At 47.2% G+C, this 20,312-nt stretch overlaps 5 protein-coding genes across 5 annotated transcripts; 2 read left to right on the forward strand and 3 right to left on the reverse strand.

Moving 5' to 3' along the window:
• Nucleotides 1-1,341: 1,341 nt before the first annotated feature.
• LAJ45_05030 (uncharacterized protein) lies at nucleotides 1,342-2,492 on the reverse strand (the record flags this gene model as incomplete). Its single annotated transcript, XM_046114604.1, has 3 exons — nucleotides 1,342-1,424; nucleotides 1,515-1,554; nucleotides 1,719-2,492. 3 exons carry the CDS (start codon nucleotides 2,490-2,492, stop codon nucleotides 1,342-1,344), a joined length of 897 nt encoding a protein of 298 aa, XP_045972153.1.
• A 6,562-nt stretch (nucleotides 2,493-9,054) lies between these two features.
• On the reverse strand, nucleotides 9,055-9,922 carry LAJ45_05031 (uncharacterized protein; the record flags this gene model as incomplete). The annotated part of the gene is made up of 6 exons (XM_046114605.1): nucleotides 9,055-9,127; nucleotides 9,198-9,220; nucleotides 9,319-9,354; nucleotides 9,425-9,452; nucleotides 9,520-9,859; nucleotides 9,910-9,922. The coding sequence occupies 6 exons, from the start codon at nucleotides 9,920-9,922 to the stop codon at nucleotides 9,055-9,057; spliced, it is 513 nt and encodes a 170-aa protein (XP_045972154.1).
• A 605-nt stretch (nucleotides 9,923-10,527) lies between these two features.
• LAJ45_05032 (uncharacterized protein) lies at nucleotides 10,528-11,043 on the reverse strand (the record flags this gene model as incomplete). The annotated part of the gene is made up of 3 exons (XM_046114606.1): nucleotides 10,528-10,710; nucleotides 10,758-10,805; nucleotides 10,861-11,043. The coding sequence occupies 3 exons, from the start codon at nucleotides 11,041-11,043 to the stop codon at nucleotides 10,528-10,530; spliced, it is 414 nt and encodes a 137-aa protein (XP_045972155.1).
• A 5,665-nt stretch (nucleotides 11,044-16,708) lies between these two features.
• LAJ45_05033 (uncharacterized protein) lies at nucleotides 16,709-17,616 on the forward strand (the record flags this gene model as incomplete). The annotated part of the gene is made up of 4 exons (XM_046114607.1): nucleotides 16,709-16,743; nucleotides 16,814-16,841; nucleotides 17,325-17,404; nucleotides 17,499-17,616. The coding sequence occupies 4 exons, from the start codon at nucleotides 16,709-16,711 to the stop codon at nucleotides 17,614-17,616; spliced, it is 261 nt and encodes an 86-aa protein (XP_045972156.1).
• Nucleotides 17,617-18,214: 598 nt separating this feature from the next.
• LAJ45_05034 (uncharacterized protein) lies at nucleotides 18,215-18,727 on the forward strand (the record flags this gene model as incomplete). The annotated part of the gene is made up of 1 exon (XM_046114608.1): nucleotides 18,215-18,727. The coding sequence occupies one exon, from the start codon at nucleotides 18,215-18,217 to the stop codon at nucleotides 18,725-18,727; it is 513 nt and encodes a 170-aa protein (XP_045972157.1).
• Nucleotides 18,728-20,312: the final 1,585 nt, after the last annotated feature.

A 20,312-nucleotide genomic window follows, 5' to 3' on the forward strand; every position in this document is an offset into this window, starting at 1 on the left:
CACGGGCCAGGCCACAACACGTAACATCATCGCAAATCAGCATGTCGCAAACCCAGCCCCAACCATAGTTTTGCAGAGCGCCTACTCTACATTTACGGTCTAGGCCATCCACCACAATATCGTCATTCCGTGAAACTGTCGATTCTAGAATCCCTATGCGGCGCGTGTGAGGGCCTGGCTCCGGTCCAGATAGTTTTATTTTCGTCATTTGAACGAGAAGGGATCCGGAGGGGACACCTTTTGAAACAGAAACAAATTTCAGGTCCCAGTTTTTGTTTTGGCTTTTTTTGACTATCAAACTAGTATTAAAGTAGTCTCGGCGGGCGGCTGCTCTGTTCTGTTAGGTCCCTTCAGATGGTTCATTGATTTGGTTGGGAAGTGAGTCGACGTAGGGTCGACGTGGGGGCCAGCGATCATTTGATATTGTGGGTACACTCGATATCCTCATTGCAGCTTACGATCTCCAGTAGGGAAGGGGGAAAAAACAGCTAACCTGGGGGCTGGGAACTCGTTCCCCCACACACCTAGCTCATTTTGACATGCTGCACGCAAGAAGAAGCATCCTGAGACCCAGGTACCTTACACATGGCCGGTGGTGAGCGGTAGGCAGGTTGGGTTGCAACTTGCAAATCATCCATCACCCCCCCCCCCCCCAAGTCCCTGATCGGACCCTACAGATGATGTAGGTACCTACGTACTAGTGCATATAACCTAGAGTACCACCAACAGCATTTTGAGTACCTACTCCAATCGCGCGCGCGCGCCACGCGCTGATATACAATTGATCAGCTCAATTCTTAATCCCAGAATCTCTTGACAGAGCGGGAACATCTGCGCTCGATGTGTGGCCGGCGGCCATGTGAGACATAAGACATCACGCTGCTGCTGCACAGGGGTAAGCTAAGAGCCCAGAGAAAAAGTCTCAAAGATATTTGGGATGGGATGAACCATGAGTTAGGTCTCTGGGAACCCCTAACTACATGAGCTGATATTTCTACTCTAGAGTAGAGTACAGTGCCTAGTATACTTCTACATACACTACAGTACCTATCTAGTTCCCATCCGCCCGAGTGGACGAACGACTGGGCCAACTAGTTAACAAAACAAAGTCCATCTGTCCGCAAATAGCGGCCAATTATTACAGTACCGTCAACCCTTGAAACTCCAGAAAAATAATGAATACCCCATTCCGTCCTTCCCCTTCCCTCGGTCCCCCCCCCCCCCCAAACCTCCTTCCCAAATAAGTCATAGTGTAAAACTCCAGCCCGTCCTTTATGTATACCCGAATCCCCAAAAACCAAAAACCAAACCCAAAAAAGAAAGAGAAAAGAAATAAAAAAGTTAAAAAAAAATAAAAGCCAAATCGAAATAGCAGAAAAAACCGAAAACCAAAACTGTGGGACAAATAGAGTAATCTCCACTACCTAGGGTCAGACAGTTAGTTTCAACCCGAAGCCTTGGTGCCCCAAAAATGGGGGAAACCATGTGGGGAAGAAGAAAAGAGATATCCTTACCTATAGCAAAGAACCCGGCACTCTGGTTAAAGGAAGGGCACTGTCGAAAATGTCGACAATTACCTCCTGAGGATTGTTGCATGAGGACAACAAAATAACAGAAATAAAAACAAATCCTCAAGATTTCACTCAACAACCAGCTTCATCTCTGATCCCTCCGCCTCCATCTCCGCCTCCATAGCATCAAACTGCTCATCATCCAACGCCATGGGCGGATGGCACTCCAGTATCGTCTCCAGCACCATGGGTGGATGACACGCTGGCCTCAACAACCCCCCCCTCTCCCTCTTCCTCCACTCCCTGACCCTCCTCCTCCCTCTCCCTCTCCCTCTCCCTCTCCTTCTCCTTGCCCCTCTCCTTCTCCTTCTCCTTGCCCCTCTCCTTCTCCTTCTCTCCCCTTGGGCCCCTCGGATTCTTCTTGACCCTCTTCTGACGCTGTATGGTGACGGTCTCGAGCTCGTCATCCTCCAGCTCCCCCTCCGCCCTCGGCTTGGGCTCGTCCGCGCGCCGCCGCTTCTTGGGGATGCGGTACTGGATCTGCCCGCTGCTGCGGATCTGCCGCATCCGCGACATGAGCGAGCTCAGATTGATGTTCTCCGGGTCTGGGTACTCGTCGGGCTCCAGCGTTGCGTCTGCATCCGCGGCGGCGGTGGAGGAGGGGCGTAAAAAGTAGTGGTCCTCCAGGCGGATCTTCTCCAGCTCGGATTTCAGCGAGTAGTTGCTTGCCAGGACGCCGTCAGGCGATCTTGTGCTGCTGCTGCTGCTGCTGCCACCGCCGTAGAGGAATTGCGGTGGGATGTTGTATGTGTCGAGTCTGCTGCTGGTGGTGGTGCATGTGTTTAGGGCCGGAGGAGGAGGAGGAATAGTGCCAGTGGATGATGGGGCCGCCGGCGATGGTGATCGGCGGCGGCGGCGGAGGAGTGGCGGGGGAGCGAGTGCCGGGTTTGGGTTTGGGGGGGCGGGCGGGCGGGTGGACATGTTTGCATAATATGCATGCGGTATTGGGTGGGAATTGTGGGACCGGCTGGGTGGGTGGGTGGAATAAGTGGATTGGATTGGATTGGATTGGATTGGAGGTAGAAGTGAGTAAAGTGCGTAAGGTTAACACAACTATAGGAGGCAAATTGGTATTGGGCTATCGCGGGTACGTAATAATACAAGCAGAGCTAGAGAGCCCTTCCAATAAAACGCCGGGTGTATGTGTGGTATAAACCTGTTTATATATATCCAGCCAGGTCCGTCCGGTAGGTTCCCCCAAGAAAAAGGGTATGTGTGAGTCGGGGAGGCAACACACACAAAAAAAATAAAAGGGAGAGAGAGAGAGAGGAAACAACAGATAATATAGTAGCGGTTGGATCCCCCTGGCCTCTCCTCGTTTCTAAACAAGATCTCAGCAGCCTAATACTAGGTATGGGCAAGCAATGCAGTGCACCCTACCAGGCCTATGCTACGTCTCTAATCTAGTCCAGCTAGCCAGCCCGACCTAGGATTGGGAATATTCGGATTAGGATTAGAATTGGGATTGGCGGTTGGGATGATCGATGATAATAATAATGCAATATATACCCAAAGCAAATATTATCTGAGCACCACCTCACTCTACTCGGCGAAGGAAGGGGGAGTGGGAGTGGGAGTGGGAGTGGGAGAGGCAGATTCTTATGAAGCGAGTGAGTGAACCAGGTGTTCGGGTTTCCCAGCGATTCGAGGCTGTACGGTGGTGGGTGATATGTACGAAATCGAACGCAGGGTGTGCGGTGTGTGAGAGGCCGGTGTGTGTGTGTGTGTGTGGTGTGGGTAAGGTTTAAGTATATAAGTGGTCTGTCCTGTCTATCTCTCTCTGGCAGCGAGGTCCAGGACACTGGGTAGGGAAAGAAAAAAAAGAGAAACGAAAAATAAGGATATGTAGGTAAAACCAAACCAAGAGCCAGGTAAGGGGGAGGGAAGGGGGGGGGGGGAAGGGGGGTGGTGAGGGTTTTTGAACTTTGGCTGGCCGTTGATCGGGTCGGGTGCTTAATTCAGTGTGCTGCTAGGCACTCATGGCTCATATCATGCTGCAGATAAACAAACCTGAACGAACGTCCCAAAAGAAATAAAAAAGCGCTTCCGTGCGGCCCAGCGACCCCCCTCCCCTCCACAAATTAACCCAACACCCCGGGCATGATGCGGAATAAGGGTGGAGGGTGGAGGGTGGAGGAGGAGGAGGAGGAGGAGGAGGAGGAGGAGGAGGAGGAGGAGGGATGTGCATATTGTATGTTGGGGTCATATCATTTGTGTGTATACCCTAGTGTACCTACATGTAGGTATCTCACAGTAAACTACTCTAAAGCGCTTTTCTATATATGTACGTAGTTAGTACTTACCCTTTCCTTTGTCTGTGGTGGTGGTGGTGGATCATTTCACGGCCAGCCAGCCCATCGGGGAATTTTGATTTAATTTTCTGGTAAGTTTTATGTTGTACATATTGTGTGTTGGTACCTGCCCAAGTACCGCCGGTAGTTAGAGTTACTTGGTGTCCGTGGTTATTTTCTCTAGTCTCTCTTTCTCGACTTCTTGCTGAATTGGAAATACCCTCACTCCTCCTAGTAGTAGTAGGCTAATATTTTTCTTGTCTTCCCTATCTATTCTTCCGACTTTCTCGTACCCTGCATGTTCCAGCTCCGGGCTCCGCAGATTGATCCTCAGTCATTATTCTAGTCCTACCTAGCTAGTACACTACTACTGCTACTAGTGCTAATAGAGCAGACTAGAACAGAGTATAGTTGTACCAGCTGCTTACCTTTTTAACCCTCGGCATTCCTTTCTATCTACATGTAGCTCAGATCACTCACTCACCGAGGCATTGCAAAGTACATATAGTCATCTCCACAGCCAGCCAGCATATGTATGTACGTCTAGAGTAGGTATGTACGTTCCAAATTCCCTTCCCAAAAAAACCAAAAACCAAGACCTGCGCCCCCACCAAATTAACGTTGCGTAAGTCCAGTATCCCAGTAGACATAAACTGTTTACTCTTCTCGCGTGATTCGCCCCAGCGGTGCCCACGGCCCCAGCCTGCATATATATGTATGCATCCCCTCCGATCCATACATAAAACGAAACCCGCAGCGCAGGGCAGCGTCATCACCTTGTGCGGCCGGTCGGTATCCAATGACTAACCACAACCAACCACAAGCCAGCAGAAAAAAATAAAAAAGAATGAAAGAAATAATTAAAAACCCGTCAACGGCCACCACACGTGTGCGTGAGAGGGGTATGAATTAGAATTTACCGCCATCCATGTCTGTGGGTCGATCGAGTGGCCGACGGGGAAACACGTATGTAGAGTTACCGTACCGTACCGGCAGAGCATCATCTCGTCTCGCCTCGTCTCGTCTCGCCAGGCAGGCGGAACGTACGTCGGGACCAGATAAGGCATTAAGGCAAGACAATGGGCATCGAACCCGCTGTTCCCTCGCTCGGGACTTGGGACTCGGCGGAGAGGACGAGTCAGCTTGTTGGGATTCCGGTCACGAAGAAGCTTCTATCCCTTTTCCCCCCGCGCGGGTGATGTCCATGGATTGGCTTTGTTGCGTTGCCTTGCCATCAGTTGTTGACCGCCGACCCGAAGGTAGGGATAGCTTTGGCTTGGGAAACGATAGTATTTCGGTACTCCAACCGGAACCCTGAATATTTGACATTCTTTACATGGCTGGATTGATTGAAGAAAATACCCTGTACACCTGGGACAATATATTTTTATGAGGCTCATCCCCTCTAGTTTCTGCGGTCAATGTGGAGATTAAAATATCATCACCTCAATCAACCCCGTCCTCGAGCTGCCTGCCCTTGGGTTTTATGTACCCCCACGTCGAGCATCAACAGCAGCAAAAGCTCAGGGGAACCATTAGCCTGGGCCCAATCACGTGATGTTGAAAATCCCGAGCAGGTCTAGACAACGATGAACCGGCTAAGAATACATATGAAAAAGCCGGCTGGTTTGATGTTTGTTTTGTGGTGCGCAACCCGGCCGGGCGTCGTCCAGCAATAATAGAACCAGGATAGGTGAGACGCCCTATCCACCCCATAAATCATATCATTGCTTGGGCTTGGTTGTCGGATATTGAGAGCACCACAACAAATAACCCAGCTGAGTGGAAGGTCAGGCACCACCAACCCACAATCCCGGACCCCATATTGGGGGCCCGCTATACCATCCAGATTCTGTGTGGGATTGTCGACCGGTATGGGGTGAGGGCAAATATGCATATCAATTCTGTTCCGTGGGACGCTGGTAATGGTTCCGGTTGGTGAGGGACGCCCTTATTAGGGGGGCGGTTGTATAACGGCGGGTTACTTGGCCTTGCCATGGGGCGCTGTAACTCTAGAGTAGGGAAATAGAGTAGGTAGTACAGTCGCACCTCGCTATGCCGGATGGCCAAGATCCACCAAATCTTGTACGGGATAGCAAATATTCCCAAGAAATTCGGGATAGCAAATTGATTTTGCAGTAGAAAAATAGAATTCTCAAGGGATCCGGCATATTGAGTTCCGCCATAGCGAGGTGCAACTGTACACCACTCCACGCGTACATTGCCCAGTAGCAAACACAGGTTGCGAAACAACTCGAGTTCCCAGCTGTGGGTCGTTCAGTCGGGTGTTTTATCCGCAAAGCTCCAACCATTAATGGAGCGCTCACCAACAGCCCGGGTGGACTGCTGGATTAGTATCTAGTAGGGCATCACCAAACTCCCAGCGTGACCCAGCAAAACCAAACCACCGTTCGAATTTCGCTTGGCTTTCTACATGACACGAACAAATCAGGGCTCCCCATCCGAAGGATCAGCAACGTAGCGAATCAGCAACACAACAGCATAAGCAGGCAATATCAGTGCGCCGGGAACGCGGGGGGTGGGGGGGGGGGGGGGGTTGGATACTAATTTAGCTTAGAGCGAGGGAAACAGATTGTAGCTACCTGGTACGTGGCACTGGGTTGATGGGATGATTGATCCGGTACCAGATATTGGGAGTGTATGCTGTCTGTCGTTGCCGATACGAGACACAAAAGATTATTTGCACGTAACATTACCAAAGCCATTTTCCGCAGGCAGAGTAATTAATCCCCAGGGCTAGAGCTGGCAACCGCGGTGCATGGTAAGTGATTACTTTGTGTTAATCGTTCCATTCTTTTCGTTCGATCTGGACAGAGGCTTGATATCTGATGCCTCCCCCTCTCCCCCATGACGAGGCTAATAAAACTGAGACTTCTAGGAGATTTATAACTCTAATGGGGAATCTTATCTGATAATCGAGCGAGACACCACAGGGCACTCTATTGATCCACGGGATTGGGGTCTTGATCGAGATGTTGTGTGTGTTATGTGTAAGAAAAAAACATGGATGGAGGGGGAGGAAGAATGTTGACGAAAGAGCTCCCTGGAGCCGTGGTGAATTTTTTCTTCTTCTTGGTTCTAGAGCTAGTACCTATGTTACTCTTCGACTGTGTCTCGGAGGTACGTCTAGCTACGTTGTCTTCGGCTTTAGACTGCAGACGGTGTTCTACGGCCGCGGTGGTCTTTCCGTCATGTTAGTAGCGTGCTCCACAATACCCGTGGGATGCGGTACATACGACCGCACCAAATTTTGCTAGGACTAGACGGCCTGGAACTACAAGTACGTGCGTATCTACACGCACTAGAAGCTACTCTAGGTATTTTACACCATGCACAATTGTGCCACGGAGTACGCTAGTACTACGTGTGATAGAGTATCTACAATTAGTACCCGCCAGTCGATATACTCATGCAGCAGGCATATACCGAGTACGTATATGTATCTACTCTACTGTAGAAAAAGGTCAGATCCTACGTGTAAGTGTAGGTACTGATCTCCATGTATGTCGTTAACCATCCAGAGTCTAGCATGGCATGCACGTCCAAAACCCGACCCCCAAACCCTTGCCATGCTCATATGCACGATGACGATAATCCCGATTTCTCTCGAACGGCCCAAACCGATAACCGCATGCCTGCCTACATGCACATCTGCACCCGCCGGATAAAAGCCCAACGGTATGTAGATACATACATGTACCGAACCAAAAGACTTCTCCACCCCTTCCCTACATCATGTATCCTGTACCCGCAATCTACTCGGGTACTCGGGGGAGGCAAAAAAGTACCGGACAATGCAAGTTTTGTCTCTGGGCTTTTTTTGCAGTGGTTCACGCCTAGCACGCGCACCCATTGGTGAACCAATTGGTGAACCAAAAACCTGCATTGTCCGGTACTTTATTCCTGCCCCGAGTAACCTCTCTGGAAGAACCGTCGAGATCAGGATCTAGGAGCTGGGTAAAGAAAACAAAAAGCACTCTCTAAATCTTCTCCCAACAAACTTGGAAAAATCCGCGGGTGGTCCCATGGCCATTCAACTCTTCCGTACCGGCCGTGCATATGCGTACATAGTACATATCTACCGTACCGTGGAAGAGAGCAACTGAAACTAGTTTAGGTGTGTAACGCACTGCCAGAAACCGGATATCTAATAGTTCCCCCCGCGGCCTCCCATCGGCCCGACGGCTGCACTATATCTCTTCATCTCAATTTGTTTCTGGGTACAAAGGCTGCACGATACATCAATTCCCATATCATATATATGAGATCTTCACTGCAACACCTCCAAAGCGGTGGTCCATGAGGCCTTGCAATTGACAGCTGCTTTCTCCACTTCCACCGCATCTTGCCCGCCCCACATCGTCCAGTGCACTCTTTTTTTATTTTCGGTCCAAGCGTGGCAGAGGCACAGTCAGATAACTAGCTAGGAGGCTGAACAACTCAATTGGAAGCTCGGTTAGCAGTGCAGCACAAGCTGTCTGTCTGGCCATAGCTATCAGTACTGTTACTGTTGCATGGGACGTGGCCAATAATAAACCAATTGGGTCGTTTTGTAACGTCGCTTGGAAGCACGATGGATAGTAATCACGGGATCTTCGGTATCCCGAACTCCGCTCCGGCGTCAGCCAGGCGACACAATTTAAAAAAGGGCATACAGCAATCTCGTGAGGGTATATATATGCTCTATCGGGGGTCAAACACATATGTAGCGCCCTCCGCGGGGGGGGCTATCTTATCGGCATTATACTCAAATCGATCGTCACAGAGCAAAGTGGCGTTATGACCTTCACTCTGTATTACAATATTCGTTGGTGTGTCAAGCAGTCCACGAATTGCATGTTCCTTTTTTTTTGGAATTCACCTCCTCCCAGCCAATTCACTCTCTTTCTTGATATTCGATTTTCCAATATTTCTTCAATCTGCCCCAGTTTTTTGGAGCCCACATCCTCCCAGTCAGTTCACCCTTTCTTGATATACTCAATAATAACGGTCCTCAGCTGTACGGACGGCGGATTTAGTACGGGCGAAAAAAGTTAGCTCGAGGTCTGATTGGTTGAATGATTTAGTAAAAGTACTGGGTGTTGAGGGTAAGTGATCAGAATCTGATAAGTGAATGCTGCGGTGAATACGTGTATTTTTCTTATCAGATTCTGATCACTTTTCGCTATACCCTAGTACGTATTTTCCGAGCGCTCTTGAGATGGGTTGGAGAATTTAGTACGCTCCCACTTTTCCCTTTTGATGCTAGCGGCGCCTGTTAGGAAAATCAAACTATAGTAAAATAATGAAGAGCTTCAATTTTATAAAAGGTCACCTTAATGTATCTCCAGTAGTCGCCTAACCAGTAACAAATCTAGCAACCTATAAGAGCAACGCCTCATCCCGACCATTCTAAGCAGACCCTAATTCAAATGATAGAACTTCGAACTACCCACGTAATGCAAAAAAGTCTTCCTGCTGTTATCGGAAACCTATAAGAATATGAAATATCAATTATAGTCAGCTACACTCCTTGGCTGATGAATGGAATCTGCCACTAACCTTTAACCGTTCTAGAAAGAATTCCTCACTTTCCAGACGCAACCTTCGCGATACCCTTTACCGTGTGGCAGTCCTTATAGTCGGACATAACATACTTCTCGATATCCTTCGCCCATTTGTTTTTCATGGCTTGGTTTCCAGTGAAGCTTACATATGCAGCTCCTAAGGCGATTGCTTGAGTATGCTTGATTTCCTCTTTAACTTCATCAACCTTCTTGTCGACTACATCAATCCGTGTGCCGAGATCACCAATCCGTGTGCCGAGATCACCAATCCGTGTGCCGAGATCACCAATCCGTGTGCCGAGATTAGTTTCGATGGTGGTGACTTGATGATCTCGTCCACGGTGATTGTCCCATGTGGTGAGTGCACCCACGAGGATGACTGTGCCAGAAGTGACGACCCCGACGTTGGTTGCAGCCCAAGTGGCAATACCTGGATCCATGCTTAGCTAGGATATTCTTTTGACGGAGACTGTGTATTACGTTGGGAAGCCATTGAGCTTAAATATTTGAGTGCTGGTGGTTCCTGCTGTCAAGGTTTTGCTGTATACAAGCAACCGTAAGAACCCAATTTAAAATAAACACTTCGAGACCGAGATTACTGTTGTCGCTGATTGCTCGGTGTGTTTGTGGTTGTAGAAACGATGGAGTAGACGGTGGAGTTCGTTGAACAGAGTTGTTGGGCTAGTGGGCTTGGCGCTGTAGACGGTGGTGAGTGTCGACTCCGAACGGAACATTTGAATATAAGAATCGGTTGTTTCTAGCGAACGTGGTGGCCTTTTGAACACCCCTAATAATACGAATCAAACTCCCTGACCTCGTTCAAACCATCTATCGACCGACACACCCGTCGGAAATAATATCTCTGAAACAATACGATAAGCTATTTTTTTAAATCCATCTTTTGGACGTCGATTAGCCCAGAAACAAGTTGAGGTGTTGCATCAGCCTGCTTTTTGGAGAAAATGTTGTGGTCTTCCAAGTAGGTTTTAACAAGAAACCCAACAACCTAAAGAAATTAGCATTGAAATAGCGCATGCGATCAATAAATTAAACAAAAAAAAAATGGATTGAAATAACTGGCACTTCATGAGTATTTTATTACACATACCAGTGACGCCCTCCAAGAAGGCTACGGACTTGCCAAATAAGTGGCTTTATATCGGCTTTAAGGTCCCCGTGGCTCTTTGCCATATTCGTTTCTATTCTCCCAAAGCCTGCTTCCATCCTCATAACAAGCTCTCCAAGAGTTTTATTGACATCGCCTTTAAAATCCCCCAAGCCCTACCATCGTTAGTCAAGTTTCATCTACTATTGAACATGAGCCATACCTTGCTCAAGCCAGCGACACGGTCATCTAACTTATTGACATGATCCCACTATCCAACCGCCCGTTAGTTGAGCCAGTAACCCGTTATATGTGGGGCGACTTACCAAACGATCATTGTTATTCGGAGCCCAGTGTTGTTTGGCTTCGGACTCGGCATTACGAGAGGCCTCCCGCTTTTCTCCTAGCCCGGACAAGCCACCCTGATCTCCTGATAGGTTGGTAAACCTTCTGAGTTGAATACGTTGTTGTGCCACACGGACTCCAGGTTGTCTAAATAGTCGAAGCATGTTTGTTTGACTGAGGCTTGAGGAGGTTGAGTTTGTTCATGGTCGGACGTTATTGTAATGGATAGGGAGAAATGGACCCATAGAAGGCCCAAGCTCCAAACTGTGATATGTCATATCCTATTCGCCAAGCTATGCTAGACTAGGGGGTGATTCTACTAGTACAAAGGATAGAAGGAGTGGAGGTCTAATTTCGCGATTAACCAACTCTCTGGGAGTCAAATGCAAGACTGGATCTATAATTGCTTGGCTAACTAATGCCAAGTCTGTCAAAAAAGACTCCGGATCCCTCAGCGCAAAGGCTCTACCCGTAGCTTTATAGCGTTTCCGAACACGACCAATATTGCATGACATACGAAAAAGCGCCAAATCCACCTTTTTGTATGTCATGCAATATTGGTCGTGTTCGGAAACGCTATAAAGCTACGGGTAATAGACTACAAGCACTTTCATGCGCATGTCCAGCGGCAGGCCGATGATCTCTAATTTGATATCTCTTTTATTATCCGATCCTATAGACTTTACTGTATGCAGACGGGCGTCCATGATACCCAAAGAAGACAATCCGGGGGGGGGGGGGTGCTCGAATAAAATTCATGATATATGAAACATACCAAAATGAACTCTCTAGGGGGAGTGGAAATGTGTACCTCGAATATTAAGTAAAGTCGTCGGGAAAGTCGTTTCTGGGGTCCTAATTTTCGCTGGGAAATGTCAATATTTTGGCAGAGGGAAAGTCGTTTTAAGGGAAATAGGACGGCTTTGCAGACGACTTTACGGATGACTTTACTGATGCCTTTACCTGTCACGCTTCTGTCACCCGTTTTTGGGCGTATACACATGGGGGAGTAAGTTTTGGCCACCGGTGATGCTTCACATGATTGACCAAGGCCACCGCCAATGAAACGAATCATCAAAGAGCATCCTACTATTATACCAGGAGCATCAAGCAAGAATTGCCTGCATGTATATGCCAAACAATGGATCCACCAAAATGAAATTGTATTCCCCAACTGTTACAAGCCCATTGATGCCAGATACCATTTGATGACCCCATCGAAATATTCTATTTGGGGACTCAACTATCTCGAGATCTAGAGGAGGGACTTCATCGGAAAACGGGAAACACCGGAAACCATCATTTCTTTGGTAAAGTCGTCAGTAAAGTCGTATTTTTTTTTGTATTTAACATGTCTTTAACAGGTAAACGCATCTGTAAACTCGTCGGTAATTGGACAGGAATGCCTTTAACACACAGTAGAATGAATTAAACAAAAAAAAAAAAAAACAGTAGGTCGGTTATTGCATCAAAAATGTGTATCTCGCAACTTTTTGTATGGGAAACGTCAAAATTGATGCATTTCCACTCCTACTAGAGACTACGGCCAGGAATTAAGAGATACATATGGGAAAGTTTTAGTCATTGATAAAAAATGATAGGACAATTAATCTACTTTTAATGGCGGCCTATAAGGCTTTCAATCCCCACTGGATTCACCCTATCGCCTATATTGCTCCCGCAGCCGCAGCCCAAGGGTTTACACGGACCCTATGTTATCCCTTAACGTGTTGATGCTGACCCCCCTATAACAGAGGAATTAGATTTGTATGAGAGATCTATTATTTGATAAGAGAGATAACGGGACCTGTTAGTAAAGCCACACCAAATTTGCTTTTTTTTGGTGGGTCAGCATTTTCGCGACAGCTTAAGGGATAACGCTATTTTCTTTCCTTATCAAAATCCCTGACCGTAGGTCAAGCCGAGTGATAGCTGGTGATAGAAATGTTCCGCTCGCAAGTCTACTCCACCGGGTCTCAACACACGTACCCAAAACAACGTCCTATCACAGGTAGACTTAAAGTTGTTAATAGATTAGTATATGTTAATACCCTATCCTATATAATCATACGACATAAAAAAGACAATATAAAAAAAAGGAACGAAATCATCCCCACATTCAACACCTAAACACCGACCCAAAATCACCACAGTTTCGCACTCCTACGCCACTATTTCCCTCCTCGGAGCGGTACTCTATCGGGCCGCGGGACTCCCAGCTCCGTATTTCATACTGTGAGTAATATTAGATTATTAGAATATGTAGGGTTAGGTTTCCCGGGACGATCTTCCTAGTACCTTGACTATTACTTGGTTTGATTACCTGATTGGCTCGTCTCATAATCTTTATAGGATTCCTGATATTTGAGCGTTGATTAACTGGCTTAGGGCGCGTTTGGCAACCACCTAAACGGAGGTTAAGACCCCCAAACGCTGTTATGCAACGGACTTTTCCCAAAACTCCGTTATCTGATAAGTTGGCCTGTTTAGCAAGCCATTTTGTTAAGGAAATCGATCTCATTAACATTACTGAATTCTGAGAAGCTGGGTCAGACCTACTTTTTCTCGTTGCAACACACATCCCCCACCACCTAACTGAGCTCGTGCTTGGCAGACCAAAACTCCGTTTTAATATTTCTGAGTTAGCAATGTGCTAACAAAACTTCCACTTAACGTAGTTTCTAAACCACACTTCCCCCAAACGTGCCCTTAATCTCCAAGTACTAAAGCTTTCAGTATTAACGGTAGTGCTATTCTTGGCGTTTTCTTAAAAAATCATTAACCAACAAAAGCCTGATCACCTCTTATAGTAGACCAAACCAATACCGCGTAGTTCCCTCACCACGAGTTTTTTTCTTCATCTTTACCGACTACATAGGGTACAGAAATAAGCAAAACAGGACACGATGATACCAAAACCCCTCTAATCACGCTCTAGCAAACTACGCACCAAGCCATAGGGACCAGCTATGGGCCCGCCGGCGCCGGAGGTAGATATGAAAGCGACTCGAATTAAACCGGATGTTAACCAGAATACCCATTTCCATTTTGGCACACCAAGACTTACTAGAGTATCAACCATGTCGGTGAAATTGATACTGCATCAATTGAATACGGCATTGCGAGAATATGCCAATCCATTACTTTAACAAAGTATGCGATACTAATGTTACTGCAGTTCTACGGCATTTCTAAAAGACCGCAATAGTAGTTTCACCCATGTTTCTGCCACTGTAGTTACCACGCGCGAACAATAGTGCCCAACAAACAATTCCACCCCAAGCACCGATTAATGAATTAAACAAAAAAAAAAAAACACCTCAAGCACCTAATCACCACCAGTCACTCGCCCACCCTTCAACCCATCACCGCCACCTACGTTAACTGCAACGCCCAATCCATCCACGGATTAAAACACTCCCACCAAAGCACCACGGGGGGGCCGGGCCGCACCTTATCACCATGCTGCACGCGAGGGCAACTAATATAAGTACAGATAAGATAATCTAATCTCCCCCATCATCTCATCCCGATTTGTCAGTAACCCCACTAGTTCCCCCTAATAAAATCCCCGTAGTAACCACCTTACTAACCCCAAAGCAGCCACAAACAAATAAATAAATAACCCACTAGCACAGCCTCACCAACCACAACACACGCTAGCTAACGATGGCTGGCTGAGTGATGCACCATGACCGAGGCGAACGAGTACCTACATTAGTAGAGTATGTACATACCAGCCAGCCAGCCAGGTAAGGTACCCTACATACATGGCGCATCCGGGCTCCCGCGGATCCGACGTATGTACACATGTAGGTACACCCTTCATGCAGCAGCAGATAGCACATGATGCACACAGCGCCCACCACCCCCAGACCGAAAAAAACAACCACCACCACCACCACCGGCAGCATTAAACAAATCCCCCTTTTTCAACGACCGAACGATGGCCATGGCTCTCTACAAGGCTGATTGCAATTGATTACAGAGGGAGGATAAGGAAGAGGAGTAGAGTAGGACGACGGATAGTGAGGAAGGGCAGTAGTAAGGCAGGATCTCTCGGCTATTTCGCACCACACACTAGCGGAAAAAGCACAAGACATGGATGGGGTCGGCCAGAAGAAAGCCTGACAGATCATGATCAATCCCGCTTCATTTATCGTACATATTACCACCGATCCCCCCTCAGTCACACCGCCGCTGCTGCCGTTAACGTTGCGGTGAAAACCGGCGGGTTACAAGAAAACAAAGCGGAAAAATCGATTGGTGCCCATATTGCCATGACGGAACTGTGGCATGTTCTACCAGATCATTGTTGCACATAGTGTAATTTCCAAATGATAAGGTAAAAGATAAAGCCAGATGACGCGACACAAAGTGCCGACCCTCCGTATCTCTATTATGACTACAAGGCTCCACAAACAGGAACAGGTATGTACATACGCTTTAAAGCTAGGTTTTTAGGAAAGGGGAGCAAAAGGGATGTATTTTTCTTTTCTTTCTGCGAACGGTCTCGGAGATACCTCGCGGTGAAAGTCCCCAATTCCTGAAACGGTACGGCGGGATTCAGTTCCACCCAGGGGCCTCATTGCGCACCGAATATACAGACGAGTCAATGGGCGCTGGTCTGCTCTAAACACGCGACTGGGTTGTTTGTTACCTATGCGTACGCGCATATGTGAGCATGTACGGCAGTTCGGTTTGAAAGTGGCCTAGGCAGAGGGAGATCGAAGATGTTAAATCTCGGAAATTAAAGAAAAAAAAAATTGAGGATCCTGAAAAAAACCTCGGTCCGTTCACCCCCTTCTCCGATGTTGTTGAGATCTCAATAAGCTACCAACACCTCCTCCACTCTGCCACGACTGCCAGCGCATTACTCAAGGAACGATATTCTCTTGGCAAGCAATAATGAAATCCAGTATTGTGTGTTGCTAGGCGCTTTCTTCTTTTCTTTTCCTATGTCAACAAGTCAGCAGGATACTGTCGCAATAGCCAGCACGCATTAATTTCACGCATTGACAATAGTGAGTCAAATGGTAGGTAGCGCATCAATAGTCAAAAAAACAAGGCAAAAGAGAACGCTGTAATCCGGTAGGATTTTCGGCGTTATTGACGAGAGAAAAAAAAACTCCTATCTCACGGTACCTCGGATGAAACAATTACACTCTGATCAACTGACGTTTCATCTTAAGTGAACTCATCAGCTAGTTAAGCAGGCGGATAATTTTCCCCAACCTCCCCCGCATGGATAGAATACTCTAGAAGCGGATATTGGGCATTCTTGAACCCGCAATCTTAGCCTCACTTCCGCCTTCAAAGTTTTAAAAGTGGTGCGCGGACAATTCAACTCGGTAGAACGGTTTAAATGGACAGCCCCATTGTTTGGCGATAGGGAAGACTTCTGGGGTTGCACATGTACTTATGGATATACTATCCTTTTTGCGTTAGAACAGGCATGAGAGAGAGGAAAAGCAAAACAAAAGAACGATGGGAAAGGAAAGAATAGCATTGCTACCTAGAGAGCTTTAAACAGCATCATCACCTACTGCTAACAGTACCCATGTCGAGAGTCCAGACCAAGACGATATCAAAGTATTTTTTTCCCTTTTTTTCGGACGTAACACGACCAACGAATGATTGGGGTTGCACTGTTTCATTTCCCCTGAGCATCTTTGAGGGCTTGTTCTCTTGTAGCCTCGTTGAGAGGCGGGGGGTGGGGAGAGAGAGAGAGAGAGAGAGGGGGGGGGGGGAATGTGTGTGTGTGTGGTACCTAGATGCGGTAAAGTTTAAGATCTTTACTCTGTCATAGGCAACCACCAGCAAGCAGTCATGTGTTATCCTCGCAACACGCAGATCAGTATCAGGTACCAGGGAATTAACATTCCCGCTAGCTTATTCTTCCGCAACAACTACTGACATCGATATCCTGGGTAGCAGAAACCTGTTCCAATACGGGAACATAGTATGTGCGTATTTTTGTTTCTTTCTTCAGAAGCCCAAACTCTTAATAGCGCCTGTACAAGGGGCGTAAGCAATTGCAATTGTGGTCTTGTTTCAATGCAATTGTCAACGCCGCACTAGTACTGTAGCACCACAGAACCATCTAGTACGTCGCATCTGACCAACGGTCAACAATGGACAAAGCTCTGTCAATTCCAGAAAAATTGAACCGAGGCCGCGTAATATTATAGGATAGGATAGGGGAAAACGGATCTCAACGTCCTGCAAGTTTCTAAGTGGCGGGTTATGTTGCTTTTGGAGATATACCGAAAACAATAAGCTGTAAGAGGCTTCACGAGGTTGATAAGCTAGTCCCTAGCTCACTCAGGGTTTCGAATTTCATACGCTATGGATGACTGCATGGATATTCTTGCGGAGAAACCACTACTGGATGCGACGCCGCGCCATGCAAAGGACTGACGGCGCTCCGTGATTTGCTCTCCAGCTTTTCCTGTGCCTGTGCTGTGGTATTCCTGGCCCTGTCAATCCTGTCGATAGATGGCATTATGCAACTACCGTAGAAATGTCAGTTGAGCATCGCTGCTCATCCCATCTGCTATTTTTTTTTTTTTTACCGGTCTCGGTTGTAGCCTAAAATTTAATGGTGTGGTTATTCTAGTGCTCATCGTCATGCGTCAAATGTGGCTTTGAAACGCGACGTGATCAGACGCGATGGTCTCCCCCAAACAAGATACTACTGTTTTATGTCACGAAGAGCCTTAGAACTTACTGAGTGATTCTTCGCAATTTCCCACCGATGCGTTGTCAGTTGTTCGCGTCTACTGCCATGGACGTTTGATCCCCATGTGAGCGCACACCAATCAGAAAAAAACAATGATCAGCCACCAGGCCTCCCGGCCCATGATATCTTTCAACGACCTATTTTAGTATTCCAGGCAGCTGGATCGATTGTACAGCGACGTATAAAGTCCATACCAAAGTCACTGGTTCTTTGCTTTCTCATCGTATCCCCCACACATACTCCACCACAGTCGATCGTCCATCATTCAAGAAAAAGAGCTGTGCTCTAAAAGTCTTATCTATACTTCTTCAGTCAATCCTTAACCTGTTCCGCCTGATCCCCCAATCATCTGCTTGTCGTTGTCGTTGTTTTGAAAGCAAAGAACTTCCTATTTTTCAATATATCTAAGGCTCCAGGGGTCCAATCTGCCCTCCAGTTCCTCATTCCCTCATTCGCCCGTTACCTTCTCCAAAACTATCTTCCAACGCATCTATACGATGTCTCCCATTCAGGCCTCCGTCGAGAGCAACTCCGCCCCCCAATCATTGCAAGCCCAAGACAGCAGCCGACAACCATCCCATTCTTCTTCAACCATGCCCCCTCCAAAACCCATCCGCGAAGGCCACCCGAACTCGCAGTCCATGACCAACCTCGAAGCTAGCAGGGTTGAGTTCATACAAAGCAGTGGCTCTCGTCGGATTCCAGCCCCGTTGGTATTGGCCCAAGTTGCATCTCCGTACGTCAACCGTTCTCAATCCACTCAATCTGCCCCATGGACACCCGCACCAACTACGTCGGATGTGCACAACCGTCAGAGCCGTTCCAACTCTGAGTGTAGTGTGTATTCTACCTCTTCATCACTGGCATCGCCGCACCATCAATCGGACAGGTTTCAATATGAAGAGATGATGAAACGTTTTTTCACGGTCAATCCCGAAGAGAGCTCGCTGGCCTACGCGGCCAGAGGTGCAATCGCTCATGGTGTTGTTCGAAATGGTGAGAATATGTTTGCCAGAAAGTGTGAGGAGGAGGGTTGGCGTGTGTCGAACCGGAACGGGAGTGATAGTTCAAGGACTTTGGGAAGGTCTGAGGAGGAGAAGAACTAGGAGCTCGTCGGCGCAGATGATGAAGAGTTTATTTTAAGGAAGAACTGGAAGAAGATATTATATCATGTCAGTGTGTGGGCCAAGATTAAGAGTGGGGGTTTGTTTCTCATAGGTATGTAGTGACGTGGGGTACTTTGAAGCGTGGGGTAATTGGGGGTAATTGGGGGTAATGGTCATGTTTTTTCTTTGTGATAGGCTTTAAATGGATGTTAGAGGGAACGATGATAATGGGTAATAGTAATTGGGGAGCGAACTTTAGTACTCTTAGTTGATATGTCTACTTTAGTCAGTTCAAATAATATTTCGTAAGACAGCAATGTTTGAAACTACATGTGCGTATGTCCTTTAGATACTTAAGTGCTTAGAAACTGACACTCATATATATATATATGATGTTCTGCGAAAAATACCCGGGAGAAATTTCTTCAAGCGTCGGGAATTATCGTGTGCTCAGATGTCGGTAGATCGCTTTTTGTTGCGACAAGCCTTGGTTCGCCAATTAGAGTTTGTGTACCTCAGAGCTGTTGAACCACACCAATTGGTTATACCCAATGACAGGATCGCGGCCGCATCACGACCATCGGCCAGCCTTTGGTTCAGATTAACAAATAGAGTAGTAATAACCCATCAAAAGACCCGACCAGAGACATTCGATACTATTTGCTTCTGGAATACGTTAGCAATCTCAAAGCGAAGGCCAAAGGCAAGGTGTCCATACCTCCGGGTAAATGAAAAACCTCCCCTTTATGAAATTTCTTATAAAACTGATGCCTGATATTAATAGGAAGAAGAGCATTACAACTGTGTCATCTGTACCGCAATTCACCATCGTACTCAATTTCAAATTAGAGTTTATTATCTCAACTTTCGCATCCCACGAATGACTGCGCTGAAGAAGCTGCGTTATTAATTCCATTGGCTACTCATAAAGCATGGGGGTTCATGGTCAGTTTGAAAAATGCACTTAGCTTTTTTGCACATAAAATTTCACCGTCTCACTGGACCAAAAGGCTGGCAGCCCATACACTTAATTATTAAGAGTTGTCCAAGCCCTCCACACCTACCCCCATTATTGGGGTGTCATCGAACGAACCCGACATGCTGGGTTAGACCTAATCAGCTAAAATCCCACTCAGATAAACCCTTCCAGAACGAACGCACCTTATTCCGTTTGTTGCAACCAACCTAGCTCTAGCACCTCTATGCGTGCCTGCTTTAGTTGTCTTTATATATCCCTGGCCTGACTCCCACCTCCCTGTCCCTGAAGAACTGCCGACACCAACCATCATCCATACAGGGATTTACTTCTACTCCAAACCGTAGCTCTCCCAGCGAGGTTTCATCACGAGAGTAATAATACGGCTACACATACCCTCAAGGAAGTACCGGTGAACCCCCATGAGGATAGCGGTGATATGATGTAAAGTATGTATGTACCGTCGATCAGGATCTTAACCTTAAGCAGACTCCCGAGTACCGGGATGGCCATGGGACTGAAACTTCGATTTCGCCGGAACCATCTCCCGGCGAAAAGAAAATCTTTATTCGATAGACTGAGTGAGAGTGCTCAAAGAGGTACTTGTAG

Source organism: Morchella importuna, assembly GCF_003444635.1.
Source record: "Morchella importuna strain M04M26 chromosome Unknown Morimp01GS013, whole genome shotgun sequence".
NCBI lineage: Eukaryota > Fungi > Ascomycota > Pezizomycetes > Pezizales > Morchellaceae > Morchella > Morchella importuna.